Consider the following 26,933-nt stretch of genomic DNA (forward strand, 5'->3'; position numbering starts at 1 on the left):
AAATGCCAGAGCCGGAGTTCCACAGAAGTGGTTTACTGCTTTTAGAACAAAATAAGATGCTCTCAGAACTTTTTTTAGTGAAGAAATTACTTTTAGAACTTTAAACTTTTTTTTTTTTTTTTTTTTTTTAGAACTTTTCTAAAACACTATTTTTGTCAGCTGATAAAGTAGGCACTTTAATATGCAGAAAACCCTCCAGAAGCAAGTGCCTGGGCTGGATGGCACAGCTCACAACTGTGTGGTTCCCGAGCTGTCCCACTGGACGCGGCCGCCTGCTCAGAAGCGGGGCTTGCGCTTGCGGCCGGTGTACTGAGTGTCAGGTCGGACCTCCCTGTGTGAAGAAGTAACAGGGGCGGGAAGAACAGAACCATCTCAGGAAAAACAACAAGACCCCCTGGGACCCCTGAGGCAGGTGAGCCCCCGGGCCCTGGGTGGCCAGAACCCCCCCACCCCCCACCCCCCCTGCACTCACTTGCCCTGCCGCCGGCGGCGCTCCTTCTTCTCCAGCACCCACTGTCGGCTCTTCCTCACCACTCCCCGCCTCGCCATCATGTACGGGACCCTGTGCAGGAGACACGACTGTGAGCAGGTCCTGTGAGCAGGACAGAGTGGCCTGGCTGGCACCCAGGTTAATCCCAGCAAGTAAGTGTGGTGAGCTTCCCCGGAGTCAGGTGGCCTCAGATGCCCCTTCCACAACAGAAGCCCCCATTCTGGACACCCCTTCCTGGTGACATCTGCTGGGGCCAGAGCGGTTGTTTAGGAGGCAGGAGACGTGGGGTACGCCCCTCGCTCGCAGGCATCCATGCGGTTGACCACGTGGTTAGGCATACATACCTGCCTGTGGGGCAGGCAGGGGCCAAGCTACTTTTGGGGCTCACAAGAGCCGATCCAAGGAAAGCAGGCCCTAGTCTGGCTGTGAGGCCAGCACGCTTGGTACAGACCAGGTTGGGGCTCCCAGCAACTACAGGTGTCTGAGGTAGGAAAACAAGGCTGCCCCACTTGTGGCAGCCCTGACAATGATCCTCAAGGGGTGATCTTGGCCTCCAGTCCTGGCTGAGGAGAAAAGGGACCTCCCACAGCTCTATGGGAGAGAGGCCCTGAGAACAGGGGAGCCTGGGCCCTCAAACCACATCCCCATCTGGCAGTTGGAATCCAACTGTTTTCAGCGTCGAACACACCACGGAGGCTGCTTGCCCTCTGAGTAACCATTCCCTGAGTACCTGCGTGCACGCCCCGTGGATGTTCCACAGTGGCTATGAACCAGCCCTGCCCCTGAAGAGTCCACGGCTGGGCTGTGGTAGCGACCACCCGCACGAGGCAAAGCAAGAGCAGGGAGGCCAGGAGCTGCTAAGGCAGTGATGGGGAAAAGGAGAGGGCCACAGAGATAAGCTGCTTCATGCAGAAGGCGGGCCAGCATTCCAGACAAGAAGCAATACGTGAAAATGAGGCACAGGGAAAGGACTGAAGAGGAAGGTTAGGGAGCAGAAGAGCCCTGTTGCCTGGAGTCATTGAGTGTAAGAAGGGGAAGGGTCCAAGTGAGACTCTGAGGGTCAGCTGAAGATTGAGTCATCCTCGTAAGTGTCCTCCTCGCCTGAGGACCAGTGGAAGCCGGACTGCATGACACACTCTTCCGGCTCCTACTTCTCATCTGTTCTAACCTAATAGTAAAAGTCAGATTAAAAAAAAACACCAACTCAGAATCCCACCTGGCTGGTCCAGTTCATGGAGGTGTGAACACCAACCAGCAAGGAACGTGCTCTCCCTCCAGGAAGCAGCGAGGCTTTCTACCACAGGAGGAACACAACATGTCCTAGACTCTGGGGTGTGCAGACAGCAGTTCACGAAAGAAAGTTAAGAGGGCCTACAGTGAGGGGGCAGGAGTCTGATGTGCCAGGTGCAAAGCAGGCTGCTGGAGATGCAGGACTAAACAGATGCAGGACTAATCCCCAGGAGTCTCTAAGGAAGAACGAGCTCTGGGGCAGCACAGTGAACAGGGGGCAAGATGTGAGCTGCGGGAGGGACGATGGGAAAGAGTCATCGGGGAGACAAAGGGAGCAGTGAAGACGGTAAGCGACCCCGACCACAGGTGCCAAGAGGAAAGCGGAGTCCACAGTGCAAATGCCAGAGGGGACGGAGCCTTTGGAGAGAGCAGCTGACGAGTGGTACGGTAGAGGCTGGGTGACGAGGATTAAGGAATACATAGGTCAAGCAAAGTTGTTGGGGGGCGGGGGGAAGAAATTAGAGATAAGTCAGGTAAAGGTTTAAAATACTTTTCCTTGATTTACCTATTTATTTACAGTAAGTGGCCTGAATGTGATCAGACAGAAGTGACAGCACCGGGAGAAGCCCGATCAGCCTTACAGTAGACAAAGGCCTCCTCCCACCCTCCTCAAATCCGAGGACTTCAAGAGGAAGAGCCTGTAGGGAAATGAGGTCCGCGCCAGGCACTGTGCCGAGTCCTGTACAGACATGCCCTCGACTCAACTCACTGCCCAAGAGGGTGGCACATCCCCCCCAATTTTAAACACGAGAAATGGACGATCAGGTCCCACAACTTACCTAAGTTTACAGTTAGGACACGTCGTCTGTAGACACCGGCGTTGAGGACAAGAGGGAGCCTAAGATAGACGGGAGGGGAAGCAGGAGACGGGACCACTCCCTGAGAGCAAGCAATGGGCACCTTAGAGCAGAAACGGCTAGGAGAGCCGCCAAGTCCCCACGGGGAAATGGGCTGAGGAAGCTAAGGGAGATGACCGCGGAGGGCCAATGGGTCAGAGGGCATCAATCCACGGTGGACAGGAGGACCGCACTCATGATTTTCACCACAGGTGGGCCTTCCTAACTCATCCATTCTCGGCTCATTTTTCCTCTTAAACGTCTTAAGAGTCTGAAAACCTTTCACCCCTACTAATCAGAACTAAGAAATCACCTCCTTCTTCACTACCTCATAATCAATTGTTCCTTCAACAAATACTGAACACCTTTTGCTAACAAGACACGATTCTGGTTTCAGGGATACAGTCAAGTCCCCACCAAGTTTTCACTCTAGTTGGGGACAGAAGTAATACCAAGTAAACGAATACTTATGATTTAGAGCAGTGAAAGGTGGTAGGGAAAATAAAGGTAACAAGAACTCAACTGAAGATACTGAACAGAGAAACGGCAAGATATGATTTACATTTCAAAAAAGTAAAAGAAAAAGGGAAGTCTCCGTCTTGCTGCACAGCAAATGAATTCAAAGAGGCAAAGTCAGAAGTAAGGAGACAAGTGAGGTAGCTTTCAGTAATCTAGGCAGCAAAGACAGAGACTAGGTAGGAGTGGGGAAAAGGGATGGAGTGACTAGATGTAAAATGTAAGGAAAACAGGAAGGGCTGAGAATGGAAAGAATGGAGGGAGGAAGTTCGGGGATGAAGACCAAGAGCTCTGTTTTGTTCCAGAGACCCGTGGGAAGTCCAGGTATGGATATTTAGGAGGGGAGGTGGTTTGGAAAGCAGAGGTGGGATTGAGACCAAGCACAGAAACCTGGAGGTTCTGAACCTGTAGCTGGTGTCTAAGGCAGCAGCACAGAGAGAAAAGGGGTCCAGGGTGGGCCCCAGAGTGGACCGAGAAGGAACAGCCAGTGAGGTTAACAGAAAACCGGGACCGTGGGTGGGAGGCCAAGTGAGGAAAGCGTTAGGGGAGCGATCGGCTGCATCAGCTCCTAATGAGCAGGCAAGTTACAATGAAGATGGAGAAGGAAAAAAGACTGGGAAGTGACCATGGGTTTGGCGAGACAGCCTGGCGGTGGCCTTGATCAAGAGAGCCATCTGTGGGGCTTCCCTGGTGGCGCAGTGGTTGGGAGTCCACCTGCCGATGCAGGGGACACGGGTTCGTGCCCTGGTCCGGGAAGATCTCACATGCCGCGGAGCGGCTGGGCCCGTGAGCCATGGCCGCTGAGCCTGCACGTCCGGAGCCTGTGCTCCGCAACGGGAGAGGCCACAACCGTGAGAGGCCTGCGTACTGAAAAAAAAAGAGAGCAATTTGTGATGAGACAAGCATGAGCCAGAGGAGAGGAGCGAGAATGGCAGAGGAGACAGTGTGAGGAGTTCGGTCATAAAGGGAAGCCGACGAACAGGGTGGCCGCCAGGAGCTGTTACGGGGTTAAGGCAGGACCCTTTCTGAAGACAGGAGAAATCGCGCAGGATGTTTGTGTGCTGATGGGGATGACTCAGGAGGGTAAACATGAGGATGCGGGAGAGGAAGGAGAGCCACAGGGGCCAAGTGGGGATGGGGTCCGGGATGTAGGTGGAGGAGGCAGCCTTGGGAGGAAGGGACAGCCTGCTGGGTATGGCAAGAGGGCAGGCAGAGAGGAAGGCTGCCCACAGACATCCGGAGGGGCTCCACTAGCTCAGCCGGAGGCAGGTGCAGGCACAGGTCTGAAGGGTTCCCAGGTCCTATTTCCGCCTTGGTGTCTCTGCCACACCGGACCCTGACAGACTTGGTGAAAGCAGAGGGAAACGGAGGAGTCGTGCTGCTGTGTCCAATGAACCTGGTGGCAGGAACTGCCTGCGCCTTAGGCAGGGCTGACGGACAGCCTTACCTCTCAACCGTGAACGTGGACTCCCTGGCCTCCTCTTCCTCATCATCTTCGTTCTGGGCCTGCAGGAACCAAAGGGCTCTCAGATCACCCTGGAGATCTCTCAACCCACCTGCCCCACCCCAGAAGGCCTGGCACCCAGGCCTGAGCCCTTCTAACAGGTAGACGGCCCGGCCCCAGAAGAAGGGAAGCCAGAAGAGATGGGCCTACAAACTCAAAGTCCCTCACCATTGGTATAAAGGTCGAAGGTCCAGAAAACAAACAGAGGTAGAACCTGAAACAAGAAAGTGCAGAGTGAGGGCTGGGCTCAGAAAGGCTCACAGAGCAAGACAAGTCCTCCCCCTCTCTGCCACAAACAGATACAGACACAGCCAGGCCTCTTGCCTGCCCGGGGCCCCAGTGACCCAACTCAGCACTGCTCTGGTGCTCACATCAGCGGCCTGCGAGGGCCACACCGCCACCCTCTCTCCCGCAGCACGGGCAGCACCCTGGCTCCCGGCACTCACTTCTTGGCTCTGGCGCTGTTGGGATAGTCCACCAACACACCACCAGTGAAGCCGGCCCTGGTGGCCTGGGTCGTGATCAGCTCCAACTGGGGAGAGAAGAGCGTGCAGTCAGGCAGGGCGGCTGGGGGAGCAGCAGCTTCCCGCCCCCTCCCCTGGCCCCGCTCTGGTCCCAGAATGGACCTTGTCTGGGAGAAGTGAGGGTCTTTATCAGACTATTCCCAACTCTGAGTCCCCGAAAGCCATGCAGAGAAGGTGCAGCCTAGAAGCAGCCACGGCAGATACCTCCCTCGGGGGATTACAGACCAACCAAGTCCCCCTGATTCTGGGACCCACCTCCCGACTCAAATCTCAGGAGATGAATGGCCACCAACTGCGAGGCAGACTCATTCATGTTATTAGTCAGGGACAGCTCGCCACTTGTCCGTCAGGGTCGGTACCTCCTACCCCTCACTGCTCATGCATCATACTCCATAGAACAGACAACTGGTGACGTCCTCTCCCCACCCCCGGTTATGGAAATCAGTAATATCAGATGATTTCTCTGTCAAGAGAAGACAGACTCCCCCACCCCGCCCCTCGCCCCAGGTACCCCTCCCTCTTCCTTAGGACACTAGGTCATAAAATGTGCCAGCAGGGGCCACGGGGACCACTCCCAGGAGCTCAGCCCCTCCCTTCCCACCAAGCAGCCTAAGGTTGCTTGTTCCGTCACCTCCCAACAGCAGGAGGGCAGGTGGGTGAGGAGCAGGACGATGTTGACCTATTCTGGGTCCCTCCCCCTTCCCTGTACCTCCACTAGCCAAGGGGTTCACCTGCTCTGAGTTCTCAGGGTACAGCTGCAGGACAGCCCGAGCTCCATGGACCTGCAACAGAAACATGGCTATCTTTCAAATATCCCATGGGGTCAGAACCCAGACGCTCCTCCTTTCCTTATTCACGAGATGCTTATTGAGTTCCCATTATGTGCAAGGTATACTGTTCTCAGGGCTGGGAAACAGCCATGGACAAAAGAGAGAGCCTCCGAACTTCTGCAGCTCACATTTTAGTGGGTGAGGTAGCTAATTTACAGTAGTGATTAAGTGCCAAAAAGAAAAACAACTTAGGACAAGGGATGGTGCATGACAGCAACTATCAAGTTTACTTCTGGCTCAAGGAAGGCCTCTCTCTGAGGGACGCTGGAGCAGAGACCGGAATGTAGTAGACGGCTGGGCTATTTAAATGTCTGAGGGAAGAGCATTTCAGCAGAGAGAAAACCAAACACAAAGGCCGTCAGAACTTCAGGGTTAACCCCAGGACCTGAGAGGAAGAGAAACCATATAACGCACAAGACGCAGCTATCTGCCAGAACAACCCACTCTTAGAAAGCCAGGGTGAGGGGGACTAAGGGGACCAAGAAACACCTGGATCCAAAAAAAAAAAATGTGAAAGAACTCACTTTTAGGACTTAGAATCGCAGACTATCATCTAATCCTAGTAAACAGTGGAAATCAACACCATCACTTCTAAAGACAAGATAGGGAATTCCCCAGCAGTCCAGTGCTTAGGACTCAGCGCTTTCTTTGCAGGGGCCTGAAGCCGAGCGGTGTGGCCCAAATAAATAAATAAACAAACGAACAAATAAATAAAAGACAAGAAAAAGCTAATAAAGGCTCTCTCAGTGGTAAATAACCACCCTGCTCCCCATCTGAGCACTGGCAGTTGGTGGAAGGCAAGGTGGGAGTTGAAGGATGTGAGCACTCTAGAAGGTGTCCTCTGTGTGGCCTCGAAATGCTGTCCCTATCCTCCCTCTGTGGCGTCCAGGCCCCCAAGCCAACTTCTGACTGGTATTCAGCAGACTGGACACAGGAGTTGTGATCAGTCTCAGATTCTGACATCAATGTCTTCGCATTTCACTAGAGCGTCAGCCCCCTGAGCTTTCCTTTTTTGGGGGCTGAAGACTTGGACCGAAGTAGCCAACAATGAGGTCCTGCCATCCCGTGTGGTGCCATCTAAATGGCATTCCCACGGGGCACCTCCACTTCATCATGCTACCTGCAGGGCAAGGGAGGGACAGGCAGCCAGCCCAGGTGGGAAGGAGATCTCATACTCACCAGAACAGAGTAAAGAGCAGAAAAGAAGCAGTACAGGCGCTTGGCAGGAATGTCGGACTTCTTGTTAGCATTACAGAGCCACTGCACCGCAGAAATGCTGAAAAGAGGAAGGGACCTAGTCAGGAAAGGGAGCGATACGCAAGGTTCGATCTCCAGGTGAAACCCTCCTGCCCACGACTCTTTGTTGGCACGTGCAGGTCCACTCCAGGTCACTATTCTACAACGTTGGACCAAATAGGGTCTACGAAGGTGAATGTGAACTTCTCGTGGCCAGTCCAAGGAAACATTTCCTTAACCTTGCTTCTGCACACATCTCAAGTTTAGCATTACTCAGCAGGTCAAGGCTCTCCCTGCCACCTACCCCTTCATTCCCTTCCTCCAATCAAGGGAAATATGCTTTGGACTTACACAAAGCCATTCGCTCTCCTCCTAAATCACTTCCTTCAACTGTACCTGCTAACTGTCTCCACCATCCCCAGATTTAAAGCCTCAAGCAGCTACTATGTTCTCCTTTCCGACACTCCCCTCCTCACTGCTGTGCACATACATCTACAGAACCCCAAACCCTGCTGGTGTGTCCGACCGCCTCTTCCAGCTTTTACGATCCTCCACTACTCTCCTTGGTCAGCACTCATTACCGCCTCCATTGCTTCGACAACCTAACTTATCTCTCCTCTCGCGTCTTCTCTCTTCTTTTAAATAATCCTCCTACAACACAGACCCGATCTCGTCACTCCCCAGCTCCCCATCAACTACTGAGTAAAACCCAAACTTCTCGGGATGGAGTTAAAAGCCTCTAGGAACCGACCCCACACAATCTCATCTTCCGTAGAATTTCTCATTCCTCCCTACACCTATTAGACTCCTTTCCCCACCCACTTATGTGCTTTTGCTCACACTGTTCCTTCACTCTGAAACCCTCTCCTTGACTATCCAAATTCCTCCCAACCTCAGGGCCCAGCCCCGGCCCCTCCTGCTTTCCTGTGCTCTTACTTCTCTTCATAACTCTGGTGGGTCCCATGAGTCCCTAGTACACACCCCACACTGGGGCTCACGTTTAGTAACTTGGTCCACATCTTATAGCACCTAAAAAACCATGGAGTCTTAAAAACAGGGACCTTTATTTCCACAAACAGCACAGCACCTTGGACAATTTCTTGCAGGTAACAAATGCTGAAAAGAAAAAGCCTGCCATACCACCCCTCCTCTTAAAAACAAACTAAAAATGACTATTTACTCCTGAAACATACAAGACCAAATTGCTGGCCTTTGGTTTTCTGCAGCTTAGAACATCTCACCTGATCATTACTAAAAAGCAATTGCTATCTTTGAAATGTTTTTTCTCCCCTCCTGCTTTGTTCCCACATGTAAACTAAAAAACCCTTCAAATCCAGATTTGTACTCCTCACCCAGATTCCTACTGTGTATAGCTACAGCTCAATCTATTATCACAGGAGCTCTTCCCCCAGGTAATGATTAAACTATGACTTCCTACCCTAGCCCCTACCTCCACCCCACCAACAAAACACTAAACCAAATACTAAACAGAACTTACCACAGAAGACAAAGAACAACTTGACGTTTCTAACTGTAATTTCAGTGTTCTAAGATCTGTTATCAAAGTACTACGTACACATTCAAAACTTGAACCTGACGCCACAGAAACGACTCCTAAGCCACCGAAGAGATTGGAGCAATTGGGGTCACTCTCCACTACAAAGTCCTTTGAAAAGAAGTCAACAAGATGGCTGCTGGGACCCACAAAATGGCTCCTAGAGGCTCAGAAAACCACCCCTCCACACACACCCCCACACACAAAGCAGAGAAACTTATACCATGGTGCCTGAACCTGGCAGTGCAAGATAATCACAGGAGTAGTTTTGAAATACAAAAAAATACATATTTGGGGGCCTTGCTCTGACCTTATACATCTGAAAATCCTGGGGGATGTGTATTTTTAAGTATTCTGTGTGATTCTGCTGCACAGCCAGGTTTGAGAAGCACTGGCCTGCAGGACTAAAAGCAGGACCTGAAGACTCTCACCTGATACAACCATCAAAGGAGCCCGGTTTGAAGGGGATGCCCTGACCCATGTCCCCCAGAAGCAGGTCTCCCTCCGTGTCTCGGTCCAAGGCCACATCTACATTGGAGAAGAGTAGGTGAGGAATCAATCTGCATCACTGTTCCATACTCATGCAGGGGAGTCCACTCCAGTGCTAAATAGGACATACTTACCCAGCATGGCAGGGCTGATGTCAATGCCCACCCAGTAGTGCCCCTCATCTGAGAGGTAATCTCCACTCAGCCCAGAACCACAGCTGGAAGACACAATCAAATGGGGACTCAACACTGTGAGTAGCAAAGACACCCCACCACCTACCTGGACTATCTGAAGTGAGCCCCAGGATCTCACCCAATATCCAACAGATAACAAGGTTGACCCTCAGGCAGACAGAGGAGCTCCAACGCTCGCCCAGCCATCTTGGTTTGGACATCAATCATCCGTGAGCTATAAAAAGGCAGAAACACAAGCAAGTGGTAAAGGAGCTCTGGGCTAAAACCTCACCCAGACCAAGAAAAGCCAAAGAAAGAGAGAAAGAAACAATCATCCTGAGGTACCCTTTCCCGGTCAACAAACTGGACTACAACTATTTAAAAGTGACCCCAGAAGTCCATGTAATACAACGTGTTATTTTGTTCTGACACAAATTAAAACTGTAGTAGCTGCAGAGCTAATGTGAAGTTAACATATCATTTATCTAATGACCAACCATTGGGTATTTTCAACTCTGCCAGGCTTTGACATTGTATTACTTAAATATATGTCTTCTAGAAGAATTATCCACTGTAACTACTCCCATATAGAAGGGTGAAGACGACACAGTAAGAATTATAGCAGTGCTGTCCATGAGAAACATAACGCAAGCCACTTGGGACATTCTAGAAGCTACGTTTAAAAAGAAATTAAATATGTAAAGTTAACTGTAGTAATAGTTAACCCAACATATTCAATATTACACTTTATTTAATCCAGTATACTCAAAACATCATTTCAATACATAACATAAAAAACAATAAAGCATTCTACATTTTCTTCACATGAAGTGTATCAGATGAAATATGTTTCAATAGATGGCTGACGACTACTGGTTACCATACTGAACAGAAGAGGTCTAGAGTGTATCTGGCTTTCCCAAGATCCAGGGAGAATCACACGTACCAGTTTTCAAAATGCCTAACACAGGGCTCTGCAACTAGAAAAAAGTTTCTATTTGCTACATAATGACAACTGACCAAAGGGTTTTTGCTGACTCTGTCTGATACTCCAATTTGAACAAAAAAGAGAAAAGAGATATCTGCAGAACTTTCTTACAGAATACTGTATCGGAAAAAAAGGTTTGGAAGTCCTTGCTCTAGCCGTCATCTGTTAACTAACTTCATAATTATACAAAAAACTCTCCTCTACGAAATTCAGATACTCTACCAACAGCTGTCCTAAGGATTTACTGAGATAATGTAACCTGCGGCGTACAGTAAGCATTCCATGAATATTATTTCCTTCCCCCCAACAGCACTGATCCCTTACACATCTCCACTGCGTCCTACCTGTTTTATCACATGCTTAAAATAAGCTGTCGTACGAGAGAAAGTAGGCGTGATCCCCCCCATTCTGATGCTAAGGTTACTGAGACCCATTCTTAAGTTTAAAATTGACTCTTCCAGTGTCAAAAGTGGGATCAACTCAGGTCTCTTCCTTCCCCCACCCCCAAATTCTGCGTGCTTTCCAAGCAACCTCCGCAACCAGGGCAACTTGCCGGTTCCCGACCCCCGACGCCTCGCAACATCCAGGCTCCACTTACTTGCGCACGTATTTCCGGGCTTCATTCTTGTCGTAAAACTGCAGGAACGAGAAAAAAAAAAGGGTGGGGAGTCGAGGAAGAAATTAAGACGCGGAGGCCCCAGAAGAGGAGAGAGGGGTGTCCGCGGAACACAGGCCTCACCAGCTCCGGAGGCCCGCTGCGCTCGGGTCTCTGCCCACGTGCCGCCATCCCCACGCCTCAGCAACAGCACTCGCGCGATTTGTTTCCGGTGTCCGGCTTTTATGTCCTCGGCCTGGCGCCCGCCTCGTAATAGCATGCTCCACCCATCTCCCCGCCTTCTCTTTTACTCGATTGGCTACAAGGGCCGACTGGATGCGAAAAAAACGCACGCCTCCCATTGGCCAGTTCATCTTGCACCGCCCGCCTGACTCATTCAAGATGGCCGCCCAGCGCGATGTGAGATGGTCACGGCTATTACTGTGGAGGTTGTGGCGGGCCCGGGGGGTTCCACAAAACTTGGGATTGGGCTTGGGCCTAGAAGCGAGAACTTATTCTCGGAGCGACGGCCCGTACTCGCGCATGGCGCTCTATGAGCTGCTCGGCGTCCCCTCCACGGCCACGCAGGCGCAGATCAAGGCGGCTTACTACCGGCAGAGCTTCCTTTACCACCCGGACCGCAACGCCGGGAGCGCCGAGGCTGCCGAGCGGTTCACGCGCATCTCCCAGGCCTACGTGGTGCTGGGCAGTACCACCCTACGTCGCAAGTATGACCGCGGCCTGCTCAGCGACGAGGACCTGCGCGGCCCCGGGGTCCGGCCCTCCAAGACGCCCGCCGCCGACCCCAACTCGCCCCGCACCCAGCCGCCTGCCTCTCGGACCCAGGGCCGCGGTCAGGCCTCGTCGGGAGCCAACCGCACCATGTTCGACTTTGACGCCTTCTACCAGGCGCACTACGGCGAGCAGCTGGAGCGCGAGCGGCGCATGAGGGCCCGGCGGGAGGCCCTTCGCAAGCAGCGGGAGGACCGGGCCAAGAAAGGCTTACGCTGGGACGAGACCCGAGACACGGCTTTATTCGTGGTTCTGTTCACAGTTTTCATCATCATGGGTTTTCGTTTTTAATTGGAGAGCGGAGGGAAGGGGAGCAGCCGCGCCACCGCCCCCCCAACCCCCAAGAAAACGGCCTGTCTTCTTGAACCCGTTGCTTCCATTGTCTGCTGTTGTCTACCTCTACTGGGGTCCGAAGGAACTGCTTTCCCCTTTCCCTTCCCCACCCGGCCAGCTTAGCCATTGACCTGCATATCCCTACCCCTCTGGTCCAGAAAAGGAGGCTTTTTGATGCCCAAGAAAATGGCTCCCAATGAGGAGTCCCGAAAGCCCGAGAGTGAGGGGTTACCTGGAGGCCCTGGGGTGCCTGCTTCCAGATGTTGTCAATTTCTGGAACACTTGCTGTGGCTTTCCTGTAAAGCTCCGAGCAAGACTCGTCTGCTCCTGCCCCACGTGTGTAGCGTGGGGCTCCTCTGTAACCTTGAAACGTGCAATGTGACCAATTGTGACTGCCAAAAGAAAAATTCTGGGGTGATAAGAAACTTGTCTTTCTGTGAGTTCCCCAAGCCACAGGTGAGACGCAGTGCAGCGTAAGGATGTGATCTGTGGGAACCTGGCCATTCTTTGGTGGTCAGACCCCACTCCGCCTTCTGTTGGTGGTGAGTGTGAGTGGGAAAGAAAGCAAGGTCATGAGCGTAAGGAATGAGCCTTCCTGTTCCCATGCTTATCTAATGTATGACCTCGGAGAGGTTACTCTGTGGGCGTGATGGCAGAGGAGCAAATCGTTTGCTCTCTTTCGGTCTGTCACACTTGATTATCCATGTTCTAATAGGCTCAGTGATTAAAGTATGATGCCAGGGTCTTCCCTGACGGTCCAGTGGCTAAGACAACGTGCTTCCACTGCAGGGGGCGCAGGTTCAATCCCTGGTTGGAGAACTAAGATCCCACATGGTGCAGCAGCAGGGGGGAAAAAGAAAAAAAAAAAAAAATATATATATATATATACATGCATATATATATATATATATATATATATATATATATATATATATATATATAGTGCCAGTAGAGTCAGGTTTGTCCTTGGGACACTGTGCCTGGCGCCTGGTCATCCCTTGACCAGCCAGCCCCATTGCTAACTGTGCAGCTCCTCCCTTCCCAAAAATAGAGCAACAAACTGGGAGTTTTGAGTCACCTGAGTGTGGCCCAGCCTCCTGTTTCACTGGCAGTGCTTATCGCAGGTCCTACAAGCCAAGTCCTTGAAACATGGCTACTTGAAGCTGTGGGAATTGGGGGAGTTTGAGTAGACCGGACTGTTGAGTGACAGGAGGCACAGGATGGAAGCGCACTTCCTTATTCAGAGCTGGCTGAGGGTTTTTTGGTTGTTCTTTGTTTCCTCTTTTCCTAATTGGTGCAGTGGGTTGTCACTTGGCTAGAGTTGTGGTAATCCAGTTCTCTTAACCGTGAATCACTGCATGTGGGGTGTGGCTTAGCTGTGAGATGGTAGGTACTCAGGTATGTACTGTGGAGCGTAAAGCTGTGGGGTAGGAAAACCTTTGCAGGAGATTTTCTGCAAAGGTAAGGGCCTAAGTAGGTTCTAAACAAAGCCAGAGGTGCTTTGCTATATTAACACCAGTTCCTGCACTCAATCTTTTGTGGCAGTCCTTGGATAAATTGGGAGAAACCCATAGCTAGTGCATCTTGGTCTCTTGGGAACCATTCTGTTTTCTCTAGCCTTGGAGGTTGGGGGCAAACTCTTAGTCGTGGCTTTGCAGTGACCATATGATTCAGTAGTAAAGATTTAAGCCTACTCTGGTTCAGACATGCTGGGCTCATGAAGCCTTGGTTTGGGGGAAATGGCATATATACTTTAAAAAAGAACATTTAATGTTACTATGTTTCATATCTGGAAAACAAGAGGGAAAGTCTTTTCAAAACACAAACTACAGGAAGTGAAGCTTAGTAAAAAGTACAGAGGCTAGTGATTTTCAACCAAGGAGTTGGGGCATAACAGTGTCCTTGGGGCAAGATTCTATCAAAGTTTCAATCAAATGGAGTTGGGGTTCCTTTGGGTCTTGTTTGTGAAAGCACTAGTGGTCTGTGATAATCTGGGATCTTTCTCATGGTCTCTTTGACATAGATCTCTCAAGTTTGTTTTCTCTCCGTGAAAATCACAGTGAAGAACATTCCCTTGGGTCCCAGAACATGGAGGTAGACCCAGAAGGTTTGGAGTAGTGGGGTCCAGACTCTGTGAAACTTCTGGAACATTCCATGCAACTCCAAACAGGGTAGTCGATAAAATTTATTAATCATCCAACTCTAAGCCTCTCCTTAGGCCTAGAACTAGGCCCACTCTATTCTATAGTGCCATCCTGCCTGCCTCTGTTTTTTTTAGGCCAGAGCTAAACTCTGAGAGATCCCACTCCCTACCATCCCTGAAACTCAATCTGGGCTCTTCATGGGAGGGGAGATGTGTGGGAGGCTTTTTGAAGGACCCTCCCCAGCTTGTTCCTATTACATCATTTCTCCCTTTCTGGCCCCCCTGCAGTTGTCCTTTTTCAACTTCTTAGCTGTCCTGGGGAGGAGAGGCTAAACCAGGCCATGGACATTAGCCCCTGCCTTCTAGGGGCTGCTCCCTAGTTCCTGATAGAGGAGGAAGGCTGAGACATGGTCAGCTTCAGTCCCTTTTCTCCCTTTGGTCACAAACTGAAACAAAACTATAAGTTTGGACCTAGGAAGAGAGACTTTGGACAAGAGGGGCCCAGCATGCTCCATGCTGTGCTCATTGGGTAAGGCGTGAAGAAGAGTGCCAGGCTGAGTGAGCGGCACACACAGATCCTAATGGGGCGACGCGGACAAGAGCATAGGAATCAAGGTGTACATGTCTAGGCAATTGTGATAGTGTCTTTGGGCTTGATCAGGACTTCATTTTATTCCTCCTGAGCCTGTTTTCCCCTCCATTGTCCTTCATTTATTGCAGGGTGAAAAGATCCTTTACACATCCCAGTGCTGAAGGAGTAAGATTTCTTGCTTCCTTCTGCGGTTCTGGCATCTCATTCGCTGAGTGCGCCTTGCCCTCTGTAATGGTCCCAGCATGAGCCAAGATGAATAAGAATAGCCTACCTTAGGCCAGTGAGTTGTCCGGTGGTCATTACTGACCATGTATATATATCTCCATCCCTTATAGCCACAGCCTGAAGCTGAGACGCCAAGGGTGGAGCCCAAGTGAGTGGCCACCACACCTGCTTATGGAAAATGGCGAGGAGTAGGGGTCTTGTCTCGGGCCTTTGGGCTTCCAGGAATGTCACCAGATCCCATGAAGGGAGGCTGAGAGAAGGGACAGCTGGTAAGTAGCGGTGTTACTTCACTCCCTGGAATTCAGTGCGCTCTCCTGGCCTTTGCCCTCTCAGTTCCTCAGCCCTGTGATGAGGTCACACACTGTCTCTTGCCTCTGAGCAGGACTGTAGAAGGCGCGCCTTGCCTGCCCTCAGCGGCTTGGCTCTCAGGCCAGGCTTGGAGACCTGGGGGCCATCGGGTTTGTGCAAAGCACCTGGGGTCCCTCTGTTAGTGTTTTAGGGTGGTAGCAAGACCTGAGTCTGGACCTCATGAACTTGCATATGCTGGGGATTGCTAGGTGCTCTCATCCTCCAGAAGCAGAGAGCTCACCTTCACCATCTGTTGTAAGGTCATAGCATCACTATGGATCTAGCCATCTCGCCACTGTCTCTTAAGGCTATACAAACCTGGGGCTCCGTCGCTAGTCTTGAGATGGGTTGGCCCTCCCATCCTGCCTCTGCCCTGTCAGTGTTCACATCCTCGGTCCTGGGAGGGGACTGCTGCTAGACAAAAGAAGGCCTGTTTCCAGAGGACGAAGAACTGACCGAGATTCGTGGTTCACAGGCCACAGCTGACCTGCACACAGCATTTGGCTGTGGCTAGCACAGTGTCTTAACTTTAGGCAATATTCAAAACTTGGAAGACTTTGCATAAAAATCTAGATTTCTGACTCCTCTCAAAAAAGTGAGAAAATGTGCCACCATTGAGCTTCCTTCCATACTTCCGTGACCGCCTGGGAGAAGCTGTAAGGTCTGCCTTTCAGATAGGACCTTGCTCCCTGGTCCCCTGCACTCTCACCAGCAGAGGGGATGTGTCAGAGGCCGAGATGCACACACCTGCACCATTTTACTCTTAGAGAAATCTCTCTGTGTATCCCGTGTCTATTCAGAGGAAAAACAAAGAAGGGGGGCGGATCATGCATTTCCAGGAAAATGGGGAAGGGTGTACTTTGTGGAAACAGAGCTGCTTTGCACTGTAACCTTCTGGCCCCTACAGGCATTTGAATTTGCAGATCCCTAGGTTACCTCCTATGTTATTAAAAGAGCTCACACTTTATGCAGGGAGGCAGAGTATAAGTCTTATTTTCATTGTGGGACAAGAAGAATCTTTTGAGAGTTCTACAGCAGTGGCAAGGTCCCAAACAAAGCCAGAGGTCCCTTGGTACAATAACACCAATTCCTGCACTCAATCTTTTGTGTAAAATCCTTGTATAAATTGGGATAAACCCTCAGCTAGTCCAACTTGGTCTCTTGGAAAGCATCAGATTCTCTAGCCTGGGAGGTCAGGGGCAAGTTCTTAGCCATGGCTTTGCAGTGACCACATGATTCAGTGGTAAAGGTTGAGCTCAGTAAGCCTTGATTAGCAGGCACACACAAAAGTACATTTAATGTTACTATGTTTCAAATTTGGAAAACAAGGTGGGAGGCTTAGGAAAATATGCAGAAGCTAGTGATTTCCAAACAAGGAGGTACACATAGACTTTCTTGAGGGGGAGGAACACCTTGTTTTTATCAAAAAGGAGTGAGAGTTTTGTTATTTGGGCAATTTTTTTTTTTTTTTTTTTTTGGCTGTGTTGGGTCTTCGTTGCTGTGTGTGGGCTTTCTCTAGTTGCGGCGAGTGGGGGTTACTCTTCGTTGCAGTGCGCAGGCTTGTCAGTGCAGTGGCTTCTCTTGTTGCAGAACACAGGTTCTAGGCACGGGGGCTTCAGAGTTGTGGTTCGCGGGCTCTAGAGCACAGGCTCAGCAGTTGTGGCACACGGGCTTAGTTGCTCCACCACATGTGGGATCTTCCTGGACCAGGGCTCGAACCTGTGTCCCCTGCATTGGCAGGTGGATTCTTAACCACTGAGCCAAGAGAGAAGCCCTTTGGGCAATTTTTTGGTTTTGGTTTTGGTTTGTAAAAGCACTGGTGGCCTGCAATAGGTAAGACCTTTCTCATGGGCCCCTTGAGGGTCTACCTCAAGTTTATTCTCTCTCACAGAGGATTATAGCCAGGAGCATTCCCTGCGACCCCAGACTTGGAAATACAAAGTTCCAGAAGTGATCTGGCAGGAGAGCCCAGACTGCCTGGAACTTTCCAGAATATTCCATGTACCTTCAAGCAGAGGGGTTAATCAAGTTTATTAACCATCCAACTCTAAGCCTTTCCCATGGCCCAGAACTAGGCCCATTCCACTCTGGTGGTATCTATACCCACCTGCCTCAGGTCTTTGGTGTTTTTCATGCTGGAGCTGAATACAGAGGGCCTCACTCCCTGTGTGCTCTAAAACTGAGTCTGAGCTCTTGAGGAAGGTGAGGGGTGTGGAAGGCCTTTTGAAAGACCCCATCTGGTTCTCACGGTAAAACTTTTCTCCCTTCCCAGTCCCTCCCTTGCCTGGGTCATTCCTTCCTCTTCTTCTTACCTGCCCTGGGGAGGGGAGGCTGAACCAGACTGTGGACATTAGCCTCTGCCTTGTAGAGGCTGCTCCCCAATTCACAATAGTGGAGGGAGGCTTAGGCATGACCACCATTAGCCCTTCTTCCTTTTGGTTACATACGAAAAACTCCCTAGAAGCATGGACCAGAGTGGGAGGCCAGGCCGAGAGGGGCCCGGCTTGCCCCAGGCTGTGTGGAGAATGTGGGAGGTCTTCTGGGGATGTTCAGTCTTCTGTCATCTCAGGCAGGCACCTGGTGTCCCCTCCAGCGTCCCTTGTCTCCAGCACGTCAAGTGCTAGCAGTGAGAGCAGGAGAACCACGGCCACTGTGGGATGAAGCTTCTCAAGTGGGCACTGTCAGTGCTTTGCCCCTGCTGGGGGTGAATCCGACTGGACTTGGGCTTCCAAAAGCTCGGATGGGCCAGTCCCTCTAACTATTGCCTGTATTTCTTAAGAGCTCATCAAGCAGTCACTCAGGTGCCGCTCACTCATCTTTAGGGATGGGGACCAGCCTACCAGCCGCGGCGCCCGTGGATCAAGAGCCTCATACTGAGGCAGAATCTGGCTCCCAGTGGTTTCCACCCGTTGGTCTTGACTCTAACGTCTTGCTCTATGTGAAGCAGTCCTTTAGAGACTCGGAGGCTAGCCATCACATACTCGTGTGTAAAACAGATCCCTCAACTGTTCCGTAGGGGACTTGGCCCCAATCCTCTTTCTCATTATACTCCAAAGGTGCTGTTTTGGGGTTCCCTTAGAGTTTAAAACTTCAGTAAAAAGTAAAGCCAAACCAGCACTTGCCTCATTCTAGATGGTTATAGCCCCACTAACATGGACCAAGATCACGTTAGCTTCTACAGCACTCTGACTGTCCCCTCTTACCTGCAGGACCTCCTGTGACTTCCTGTCAAACTTCATCTCATTAGACTTGACCTAAGCTGATCCAAGACGTATTCCCACTCTCTCATCTTCTTGTCCACAGTCATCGGCCAAGCTGGTCACCTAATGTTTACCCAAGCTGAAGACAGGTAGCTTCAGCCCTATGGAACCCTCTCCATCACTCAGTGGGGGTGGTCATTTGGCAGGCCAGAGAAGGAGCAGGTACCATCCTGACTGGGCTTACAGGCCACCCAGGAAAAGAAGGTGCATACAGGTGAGGCAGTTGGAGAACAGTGATGGAGCAGAGTGTACTTCTGGCCAGAAGTGCTGGGAAGTTTAAGAGTTAGGGAAGACTCCCGTGGGTTGGTAATCAGAAAAGGCTTCATGGAAGAGGCAGAAGCAGTGCTGGGCCTGGACAGCCAGGCTTTGGATGGGCAGAGAGGAAAGGAGGGCATCTCAAGAGTAGGAAGCACAGGAGCTGAGATGTGGAGGCTGCAACAGCAGAGTGGCTGGATGAGGGAGCAGAGAGAAGTCAGGCAGCATCGTCATCCTCATCATCACATTTATTGACGGCCCCTGGGAGGCGGGGCTGGGGACAGAACATACAAAGACAAGGACCTGCCCTCAAAAAGTTTCCATTCTAAGGAGACGGGGACAGAAAAATACAGAATGGTCTTTCCGGGGGGAGGGCCCACTCTCACCTGGTGCAGGTCAGAAGCCCCTGGCCTACCTTGCCCCAGGGTCTGGAGCATGAGCGGGGCCTGACCACCTGGCTCCTAGGTGGTGGACCCCAGAACTGGGGGAAAGGTAGGCTCAGGACACGATGGAAAACACTCCTGTCAGCCTTGGCATTGTGCAAGCCTAGTGGAGTGGCAGGGGGCGATAGGCCCCCTAGGCAGGGCCCTTGAAGGAAGTGGGCATCTTCCCAGGCCCCCATGAGTAAAGTTCTTTCACTGGGGCTGGCCCATCACCCGGGAGGCCCCAGCCGGGGAGAAAAAGGCAGAGTTTCCTCAGCGGCAGAGGCATAATACCCTGCCCACCCCACTCCCGGCCCTCTCTCTGGGCACCTTCCAGGTGACCCTCCTCCCCAGTTCAGCCTCCAGGGCCAGGGCCTGCCTAGGGCCAGGGGGAGGGGCCTGCCCCTCCCCCCACCCCGGCGGTGGGGGAGGAGGAGGAGCCACGCATCAAGTTTGTCTGGGCCCCCCAGTGGGGAGCCATACCCTGGATCCTACCGGTGGGGGGGCTCTGGCTGCGAGGGCCGAGGGCTCAGCAGAGGGGCTGGGCCTAGAGGGCACCCCGGGGAGCCCTTCAGCGGGGGCACTGGGCGGGAGTCCAAGGGGGGCAGGCTCCGGGGCACTGCTGGTGGCCCCCGGGCGGCCCCAGTGGGCAGGACAGCGGCAGCGGGGAAGGATTTGGGGGGATCCGCAGCAGCAGTGGGGGCTGGCTGGCCAGACCGCTCCCGGCGCCGCAGCAGCTCCTGCAGCTTCTCCGCCTGGGTCCGCCTCAGGTGAGCCAGGGCACGGCCTCGTTGGAAAGCGGGCAGGAAAGCCTCCAGGCTCTGCTCCCCCAGCAGCAGCTGCTCCATGTGCTCCTGGGACAGGAGGGAAAGGACAGTTTGGGAGGAACATGACTTAAAGACTGAGGGCTGGTCCTCTCTCCTCCCACCCTGAACCCTTCCCGATGGCGACCACCCACAGCTCGGGCATGGGGCACCTGAGTTCCAGCCTGGGCCTGCCACAGTGCTGAGGATGAACGTCCTCTACTCTCAAGCCTTGATTTCCTTACTATCACCAGACCTGCTGGGCCAGGGATGAGGCGGGATCAGAGATGGAGACACACTTGAAGTAGACAGGTGTCTCTCATCAGGGCCAGGGCCCTCCTCCTCCACCTCTTCAACTCACTGAGCACTGTGCTCCCAACCCAGCACTGAGACATCTGTCCCAGCTCCTCTGTAGACCCAGCCTAAGCTGCCCTGAGATGTTCACAGGAAGTTGGGGGAAAAGTTACAGGTGGGGACGGTGGGCCTTGTGTCCAGTGCGGACAGCAATGCAGCGGGCACTCCTGGGAGCCAGGCACTCAGGGCAGGCTTCCTGGAAGGGGGGCTCTCAAGCCTGCAATGTAAGAATTGAGGGGAGGGGCATGATGATAGGATGGGGCCCCCCTCCCGGTCCCCAGGCCCAGCTGCCCCTTCTCTCACCTCAGCCTCCTGCTCAGCTTCCTCCAGCTCAGCCTGCAGCCAGCCCAGTGCACAGTGGGGGCTCCAGCGGTGCATGCTCTCCTCTGAGGGCCACAGAGGAACAGAGTGAACTAGCCCCTGCCCTCAGGGCCTGTCACTCAGGGCAGACAGACCAGAGCCCCAGGGCCCAGACCTGACTCTCACTGACCCTGTGTGTGATTCTACGCTTCCCCTCCCCTCTCTGGAGCCTCAGTTTCCTCATCTGCACAACGCGCCTGCCGGATCCATTTATGCTTCTCCCCCCAGTCCTAGTGCGAAAGAGGGAGCAGGGGCTTTGTCTCCTAAAGCACCCCAGGCCCTTGGGCTGTGGGCCCCATTTTGGCCTCTCGAACCCAGCTCTACCCATCGACTGCTCACTTTCCCAACTCGGTAATTTTCCAGCAGTAGCACCCCTCAAACTTGCCTGGGGAATAGGTCTGCCCAAGTCCCAACCTTCAGAGCCTGGCACTTCCCAAGGCCACCCAGCCAGATGGCCAGCTGCCCCCCACCCCAGGCAGTTCTCCCGGCCGTCCCTCACCCAGTCGCTGCAGCTTGTCTGCACAGCTCTCGGCCACCTCCCGAAGCTCCTGGTACTTGATGGCCAGGGCAGCGCGGCCCATCTCCAGGCGGGGCCGCAGTGCCAGGTTCTCCTTGGCTAGAGCGTAGTTGGAGGCCAGGCATGCCTCACGCTCCAGCTGCAGGCCCTGGAACTGCCGGCAGGGAAGAGCCCAGAGGCCCATTCAGGGAGTCTGCCCATGGCCACCTACTGCCACCGTGGGCGACAGTGCCCACGGGCCAAGCCGAAAGCTTGGCTTTCCTGCCCCAATCTCAGGATGGCGAGCCAACAGGTGGAGGAACGATAAGAGCCCAGACCCCACTTTGACTCAGTTTCCGCTTCCACAAAGTGAGCTAAAAACATCTACCTTATAGGGTTGTTGTGAGACTTAAGTGAGGAAAACTACGAAGGCCTCTACAAATGTTAGTTAATTTTTAATTTTCAATTAACATGTCTGCTCAGGTCCCCGAGGAGTCCCCCTCCCTCCTCTGTCCCATTTTCCATGCATGGGCAGCTTCCCTCTCATTCCAGGCCTTTGTCTGTTTCCTCCTCAGGTGTTTGTGCCGAAAACACTCCCACCCCCTGCTCTTACTCTCCAGTGATGTCTTCACCCTGTCCCTGAACAGCACCCCCTCAAACCCCCCTCTCTTCCCTCGCACCCCCTCCTCTGCCCTCCAGTGGAATCCCCACACCCCAAGGAATACACACCCCCTTTTCCTCCCTGATCCCGTAGCACCTGCTCCCAGCTTTCCTTCTCTTGCAGCAAGCAGACCCCTTTCTTTCCTGGCCCTGGAGATCCTATTTCCTTCTGTTACTAGGCGGGCCGAGCCTCCACTCCCTGCCCCTGGAGAACGCACTACCCTCCATCTGTCCCCTATAGGATGCACACGCCCCTCCTGCCTGCCTCCCTCCAATGTACACTTTCCCTTTCCGCCCCCCCGCAGACAACCAGCCCGGGCCTATCGCCTGTGAAATATACAACTTTCTCTTATGGTGGCCTATGGAATACACGCCTCAGCTTTCAGTACCCCTCCCCACCGGAAGACACAAAGCCCCCTCTTACACCCCCAGACCACGGAAGCCCTCCCAACGGCCCCCCCCAGGTGTCACACAGGCCCGTAGTTCTCCCCATGGAAGGCGCCTCCCCTTTCTGGCCCTACAGACGTGGGTGTGCGAGCCAGGGCCCCCACAAACAGCCGCCCCCCGCCCCCCGGAACACACCTCCCTGGAGCAGCCGCTGTAGGACACGCCTCGCGGCCATCCCGGGGGTGCACGGGCGCCTCCCTGGGTCTCCGGCGCCCCACCCGCCCCAGGCCAGCTCAGGGCGCCCCCTCCCCCGGGGGCGGCTACACCGGGCCCACTCGTACGTGCCAGGCTCCGGAGGCTCCTCGGCCCGGCCGGTGCGGCCCTTCGGTCGGTCGGCAGGTCCGGCAGGCCGCGGCCCGTCCCCCGAGCCCCCCGCCCGCGCCCCCCGCGCTACCTTCCTGCTGAGCCGCACGATCCGGTCCAGCTTGGGCTCATCCTGAAGCAGGTCCCGGAGCTGCCCGGTGCTGAGGATCCCAAAGCGCCCCGGGCTGCCGGGCTCCGGCCCCGCCCGCGCCGCCCGGGCCCGGTACATGCCGCCCGCCCGCGCCCCCAGCTCGGCTGCTGGCTCGGCCCGCTCGGCCCGCTCCGCCCCGGCTCCGCTCCGCTCCGGCTCCGGGATCCGGCTGGGGCTCTGGCTCCGGCAGCGCGCGCCGCTCCGCCGCCAGAGGGCGCCCCGCCCGCTCTTAAAGGGGCCGCGGCGTGGAGGCTGGGGGTGGGATGGGGAGGGGGCAGGACGCTCCTCTTCCCACCCCGGCCGAGCCGCGCCTTGCCGCGCCTCCCGCATCCGCAGATCGCCTGGCAACCCATCCTCCTCACGGAGTCCGGATATCTAAGGCGCCTCTCCTTTCCTCTCCTCCCGGCCATCATTCACCACACCCCCAGGCACGGACTCTCCCACCCCAGGCCTTTACAGTTTGCAAGGCTATTTCACATTTACCCCGTGAATTCGCACAATTTTCTGGATTTGGCCGGGTGCCAGGAGCTCCTGCCCGCTGCTAACTTGGACAAGTCATTCACTTCCCCCAGCCTCAGTTTTCCTTTCCATAAAATAGGATGATGATAACACAACGTGAGGATTAGAGGTAGTGAATTGTTGAGTCCCTTACCTGTAGTTAGATGAATACCTAATACGAGTTATTGTTATTTTAAAGATGAAGGAACAGATTGTCAGAGATGATGTCACCTCCCCAAAGTCACATTACAAGTAAATAACAGACAATCTCGGTTCTTCCTGTATGTGCAGTGTCCACGGAGCACACGATACCTCCATGCTGGGCACTGGGCTGGGCCCTGTCAGGGCATTGTCTCTACCTCTAAGAGCTCATGGATTAAGGCAGAGTCACACTCTCACTCAGCTTACTTTAGTACAAGACAGAATGGTGGGTGTCATGGCTCGATGTCTTCCTTTGTGAGTCCCATGTGGTGCCTGAGGATGTCATGTACCTTATCTTCACAACTAGGCTTGGCCAGTGCCATTGTCAGGAAACAGACACTCAGAGATTGTCACCTGTCTAAAATCAAACAGTAGTGAGTGAGCTTTTTCCACTTCACCACACTACTAAGAAAGCACCAAGGTGGCACCAGGGCACAGAAAGGCTCACCAGCAGAGGTGACATTTGAGCTGGGTTTTGAGGGATGAATAGGAGTTCTGAAGTTGAAGGAGAAAATAGTGAAACCAAAGAGAAGCCCATAAGCCAAGGCATAGAAGCTGAAAGTGCCCAACAAGGACTCTCCCAATCCAGCCAGAGCACAGGGGGTGTGGTGGAGATGTCTGAGAAAGAGACAGAACTGATGGAGTGGGGCAGGACAGACTTGCTGATAGACTGTGAAGGCAACACTTCTTCCACATTTTTATGGCAAGTGAAATTTGGTTTTCCTTTTCAAGATTCAGCTGGAACATCACCACCTCCAGGAAGCCCTCTCTACCTCCCCAGGCAGCATTGTGTGCCCCACAGTCCCTGATGTCCCTCCACCACGGTCCTGGGTATTATCAAGAGCTCTTCCACACTTCACAATTTCCTGGCTATGATCTCCCTGGTTCTGGTCTGCGTGCTCCAGACCCACTGTTTCCACTAAGCTTCCAGGGGTCTCCTAGACACTCCCCCTGTCCGGCCCTCCTTTGGCTGGGCAAGAGGCAGTCTTCACTCTAAGAGGCCCTGGTGAGATCTGATGGGAGCTCCTGCCTTGGCTTGTCCCCTCTTCGTCACCAATCCCCATTTGTTCAGCCCAGTGGGCCCCCTGTGGAATCCCACAACAACGGCCCCTGTGAAACTTCCCCACACTCCTCAGACCTCCTATACCCACTCCTGCCCCCTCAGTAGGTGACTCCACTGCCCATCACATGGGAGAGCTTCTGCCACTTCCTGCTCCACCTCTTTGGATCTTTTCTGCACCTGCCCCAGTGCCCTTTCTTCTCTCCTTCCTCCAGGAGGAGGAACCTCCCCTCATTCCAAAGCCAGCCCAGGTACCCTTGCTATGGGTCTCACCTTCACCTGCCCCTCCAGAATGCCTCCCCCACTGTGGTAGTTATGTCTCTTTCTTTCGCTGTCTCTTTCACCTTTAATTTCTGCCTTTAGACTCATACCTCCCTTTCGCCACCCCCACCCAATATTTTGAAAGTACCCTGTTATAAATTGAGTGCTTCCCCCCAAAACTGATATGTCGAAGCCCTAACCCCAATGTAATGATATTTGGACGTGGGGCCTTTGGGAGGTAATTAGGTTTAGATGAGGTCATGAGGATGGGGCCTGATGATGGGATTAGTGCCCTTATAAGAAGAGGAAAAGAGACCAAAGTTCTTTTTCTCTCCACCAGTGTGAGGTCACAGCTAGAAGGCCACTGTCTGCAAACCAGGAAGAGCGCTCTCACGAGAAGCCAAATCTGCTGGCACCTTGATCTTGGGCTTTCCAGCCTCCAGAATTATGAGAAATAGGTATCTTTTGTTTCAGCCACCCAGTGTGTGGTATTTTGTTATGGCAGTCCAAGCCTACTAACATACCATCTAGACTCTGCACCCCCTGCATCCATTTCCTCATACCCGCCCCACCCCACCTTATTCCTTGACTCAGTCTGACTTCACCCCCCCCCACCAACTCCAAGGGCACTGTACTAGCCAAGGTCATGGACTGCTTCTTACTGCCAGGGCCCTTCTTTTTCACATTCAGCGCCATTGACCATCATCTCTTTCTTGACCGCATAGCAGTCAGAGTCCAGACATTTCACAGGTGTCAAGTTGGCAAAAATTAAAAAGTCAGATAATATCAAGTGTTGGTGAGGATGGGAAGTGACGGGAATGCTTTTGTACTGCTAGTGGGAGAGAAAATCAATTCACTTTGGAGGGCAGTTTGACAAACTCGTAATTCAAAGGTGTTCATATCACACTACCCAGCTGTTCCCCTCCGCAGTGGACAGAATAATAGCCCCCAAAGGTGTCCGCATCCTGATCCCTGGAACCTGTGAACTTGTTACCTTCCATGGTGAAAGGAACTTTGCAGATGTGATTAAATCAAGGATCTCGAGATGGAGAGATTTATCCTGGATCATGCAGGTGGGGCCAGTGTAATCACAAGAGTCCTTATAAGGGGGAGGCAGGAGGGTCAGAATCAGAGAAGGAGGTGTGACAGTAAAATCGGAGGGTCAGAGTGAGAGAGAAATTTGAAGACACTACGTTGCTGGCTTTGAAGCTGGAGGAAGAAGCCACAAGCAGGCAGCCTCTAGAAACCAGAAGAGGCAAGGAAATTGATTCTCCTTTGGAGACTCCAGAGAGAGTGCGCCCCTGCCAATACCTTAATTTCAGCCCAGTGAAACCCATTTCAGACTCCTGACATCCAGAAATGTAAGATAATAAACCTGTGTTGTTTTAAGGCACTAATTTGGTAATTTGTTACAGCAGCGATAGGAAACTAACACAAACTCCTAGGAATTTTCGCTGTCTTGGACTAGGAGACAAGAACGGGAATGTTTGCAGTGGCTCTACTTGTAATGACGAAAAACTGGAAACAACCCAAATGTCCAATACAGTGGAACACTTCATTCTACACAGCAACAGAAATGGGCAAATTACAGCTACACGTGTCAACTTGGCTAAATCTCACAAACAATACAGTGAAAAAAAAGGCAGCCTCAGAAGACTACATTCAGTATAATACTGTTTATGTAAAGTTTAGAAACATGCAGAACCGTACTTTATATTATTGCTTGGAGATACGTACAAAGTAAAAGTACAGGAACAATAAATACCAAATTCAGCAGTGTGGCTGTCTGGCAGAAGAGGGATGGAATCGGGGAGGAGACAGAGGGGACTTCAATGGCATTAAGAGATAGTTCAGTTTCTTAGGCTGAGTGAGAGTACACAGGTGTACACTGTATTATTCTTTATATTAATACTTTGGGGTAAGCCTGAAAACTTCTATATAAA

At 52.7% G+C, this 26,933-nt stretch overlaps 3 protein-coding genes and 1 non-coding gene across 11 annotated transcripts; 1 reads left to right on the forward strand and 3 right to left on the reverse strand.

Annotated features, from left to right (window-relative positions):
* Positions 1-12: 12 nt before the first annotated feature.
* Positions 13-11,303, reverse strand: BUD23 (BUD23 rRNA methyltransferase and ribosome maturation factor). 8 transcript variants are annotated; one of them, XR_004345771.1, is made up of 14 exons: positions 11,171-11,303; positions 11,030-11,067; positions 9,583-9,678; positions 9,405-9,487; positions 9,213-9,309; positions 7,170-7,266; positions 5,892-5,942; positions 5,083-5,168; positions 4,805-4,850; positions 4,580-4,638; positions 2,560-3,999; positions 1,707-2,174; positions 473-562; positions 13-331 (listed from the first exon to the last, which is right to left on the reverse strand). XR_004345771.1 is itself a non-coding variant. In XM_032605147.1 (12 exons), the coding sequence occupies exons 1-12, from the start codon at positions 11,216-11,218 to the stop codon at positions 277-279; spliced, it is 846 nt and encodes a 281-aa protein (XP_032461038.1). In that variant the 5' UTR covers positions 11,219-11,303; the 3' UTR covers positions 100-276. The 8 variants fall into 8 exon arrangements, 1 of the variants encoding a protein (XP_032461038.1); XR_004345772.1 differs by lacking the exon at positions 1,707-2,174 and having other exon boundaries at positions 3,758-3,999; XR_004345770.1 differs by lacking the exon at positions 1,707-2,174.
* On the reverse strand, positions 966-1,097 carry LOC116741046. The gene has a single exon (XR_004346022.1).
* Positions 11,304-11,407: 104 nt separating the features above from the next.
* Positions 11,408-12,894, forward strand: DNAJC30 (DnaJ heat shock protein family (Hsp40) member C30). The gene has a single exon (XM_032605151.1). It carries the CDS (start codon positions 11,429-11,431, stop codon positions 12,107-12,109), a length of 681 nt encoding a protein of 226 aa, XP_032461042.1. The 5' UTR covers positions 11,408-11,428; the 3' UTR covers positions 12,110-12,894.
* Positions 12,895-19,206: 6,312 nt separating this feature from the next.
* Positions 19,207-23,152, reverse strand: VPS37D (VPS37D subunit of ESCRT-I). The gene is made up of 4 exons (XM_032605150.1): positions 22,911-23,152; positions 21,413-21,584; positions 20,857-20,939; positions 19,207-20,250 (listed from the first exon to the last, which is right to left on the reverse strand). The coding sequence occupies exons 1-4, from the start codon at positions 23,046-23,048 to the stop codon at positions 19,888-19,890; spliced, it is 756 nt and encodes a 251-aa protein (XP_032461041.1). The 5' UTR covers positions 23,049-23,152; the 3' UTR covers positions 19,207-19,887.
* Between the last annotated feature and the right edge of the window lie 3,781 nt (positions 23,153-26,933).

This window comes from Phocoena sinus, chromosome 15 (assembly GCF_008692025.1).
Source record: "Phocoena sinus isolate mPhoSin1 chromosome 15, mPhoSin1.pri, whole genome shotgun sequence".
Lineage (NCBI taxonomy): Eukaryota > Metazoa > Chordata > Mammalia > Artiodactyla > Phocoenidae > Phocoena > Phocoena sinus.

What these genes read in the sequence shown, in the direction of transcription:
- BUD23 (XM_032605147.1), bottom strand. Translation starts at nt 11,218, where the DNA reads ATGGCGGCACGTGGGCAGAGACCCGAGCGCAGCGGGCCTCCGGAGCTG. An exon ending in TGTTATCTGTTGGATATTGG is followed by an intron (nt 9,488 to 9,582) that starts GTGAGATCCTGG and finishes TGTGTCTTCCAG; the next exon opens with CTGTGGTTCTGGGCTGAGTG. An exon ending in CTGCTCTTTACTCTGTTCTG is followed by an intron (nt 5,943 to 7,169) that starts GTGAGTATGAGA and finishes TTTCTGTTGCAG; the next exon opens with GTCCATGGAGCTCGGGCTGT.
- VPS37D (XM_032605150.1), bottom strand. Translation starts at nt 23,048, where the DNA reads ATGTACCGGGCCCGGGCGGCGCGGGCGGGGCCGGAGCCCGGCAGCCCG. An exon ending in TCGTGCGGCTCAGCAGGAAG is followed by an intron (nt 21,585 to 22,910) that starts GTAGCGCGGGGG and finishes CCCTGCCGGCAG; the next exon opens with TTCCAGGGCCTGCAGCTGGA. An exon ending in AGACAAGCTGCAGCGACTGG is followed by an intron (nt 20,940 to 21,412) that starts GTGAGGGACGGC and finishes TGTGGCCCTCAG; the next exon opens with AGGAGAGCATGCACCGCTGG.
- DNAJC30 (XM_032605151.1), top strand. Translation starts at nt 11,429, where the DNA reads ATGGCCGCCCAGCGCGATGTGAGATGGTCACGGCTATTACTGTGGAGG.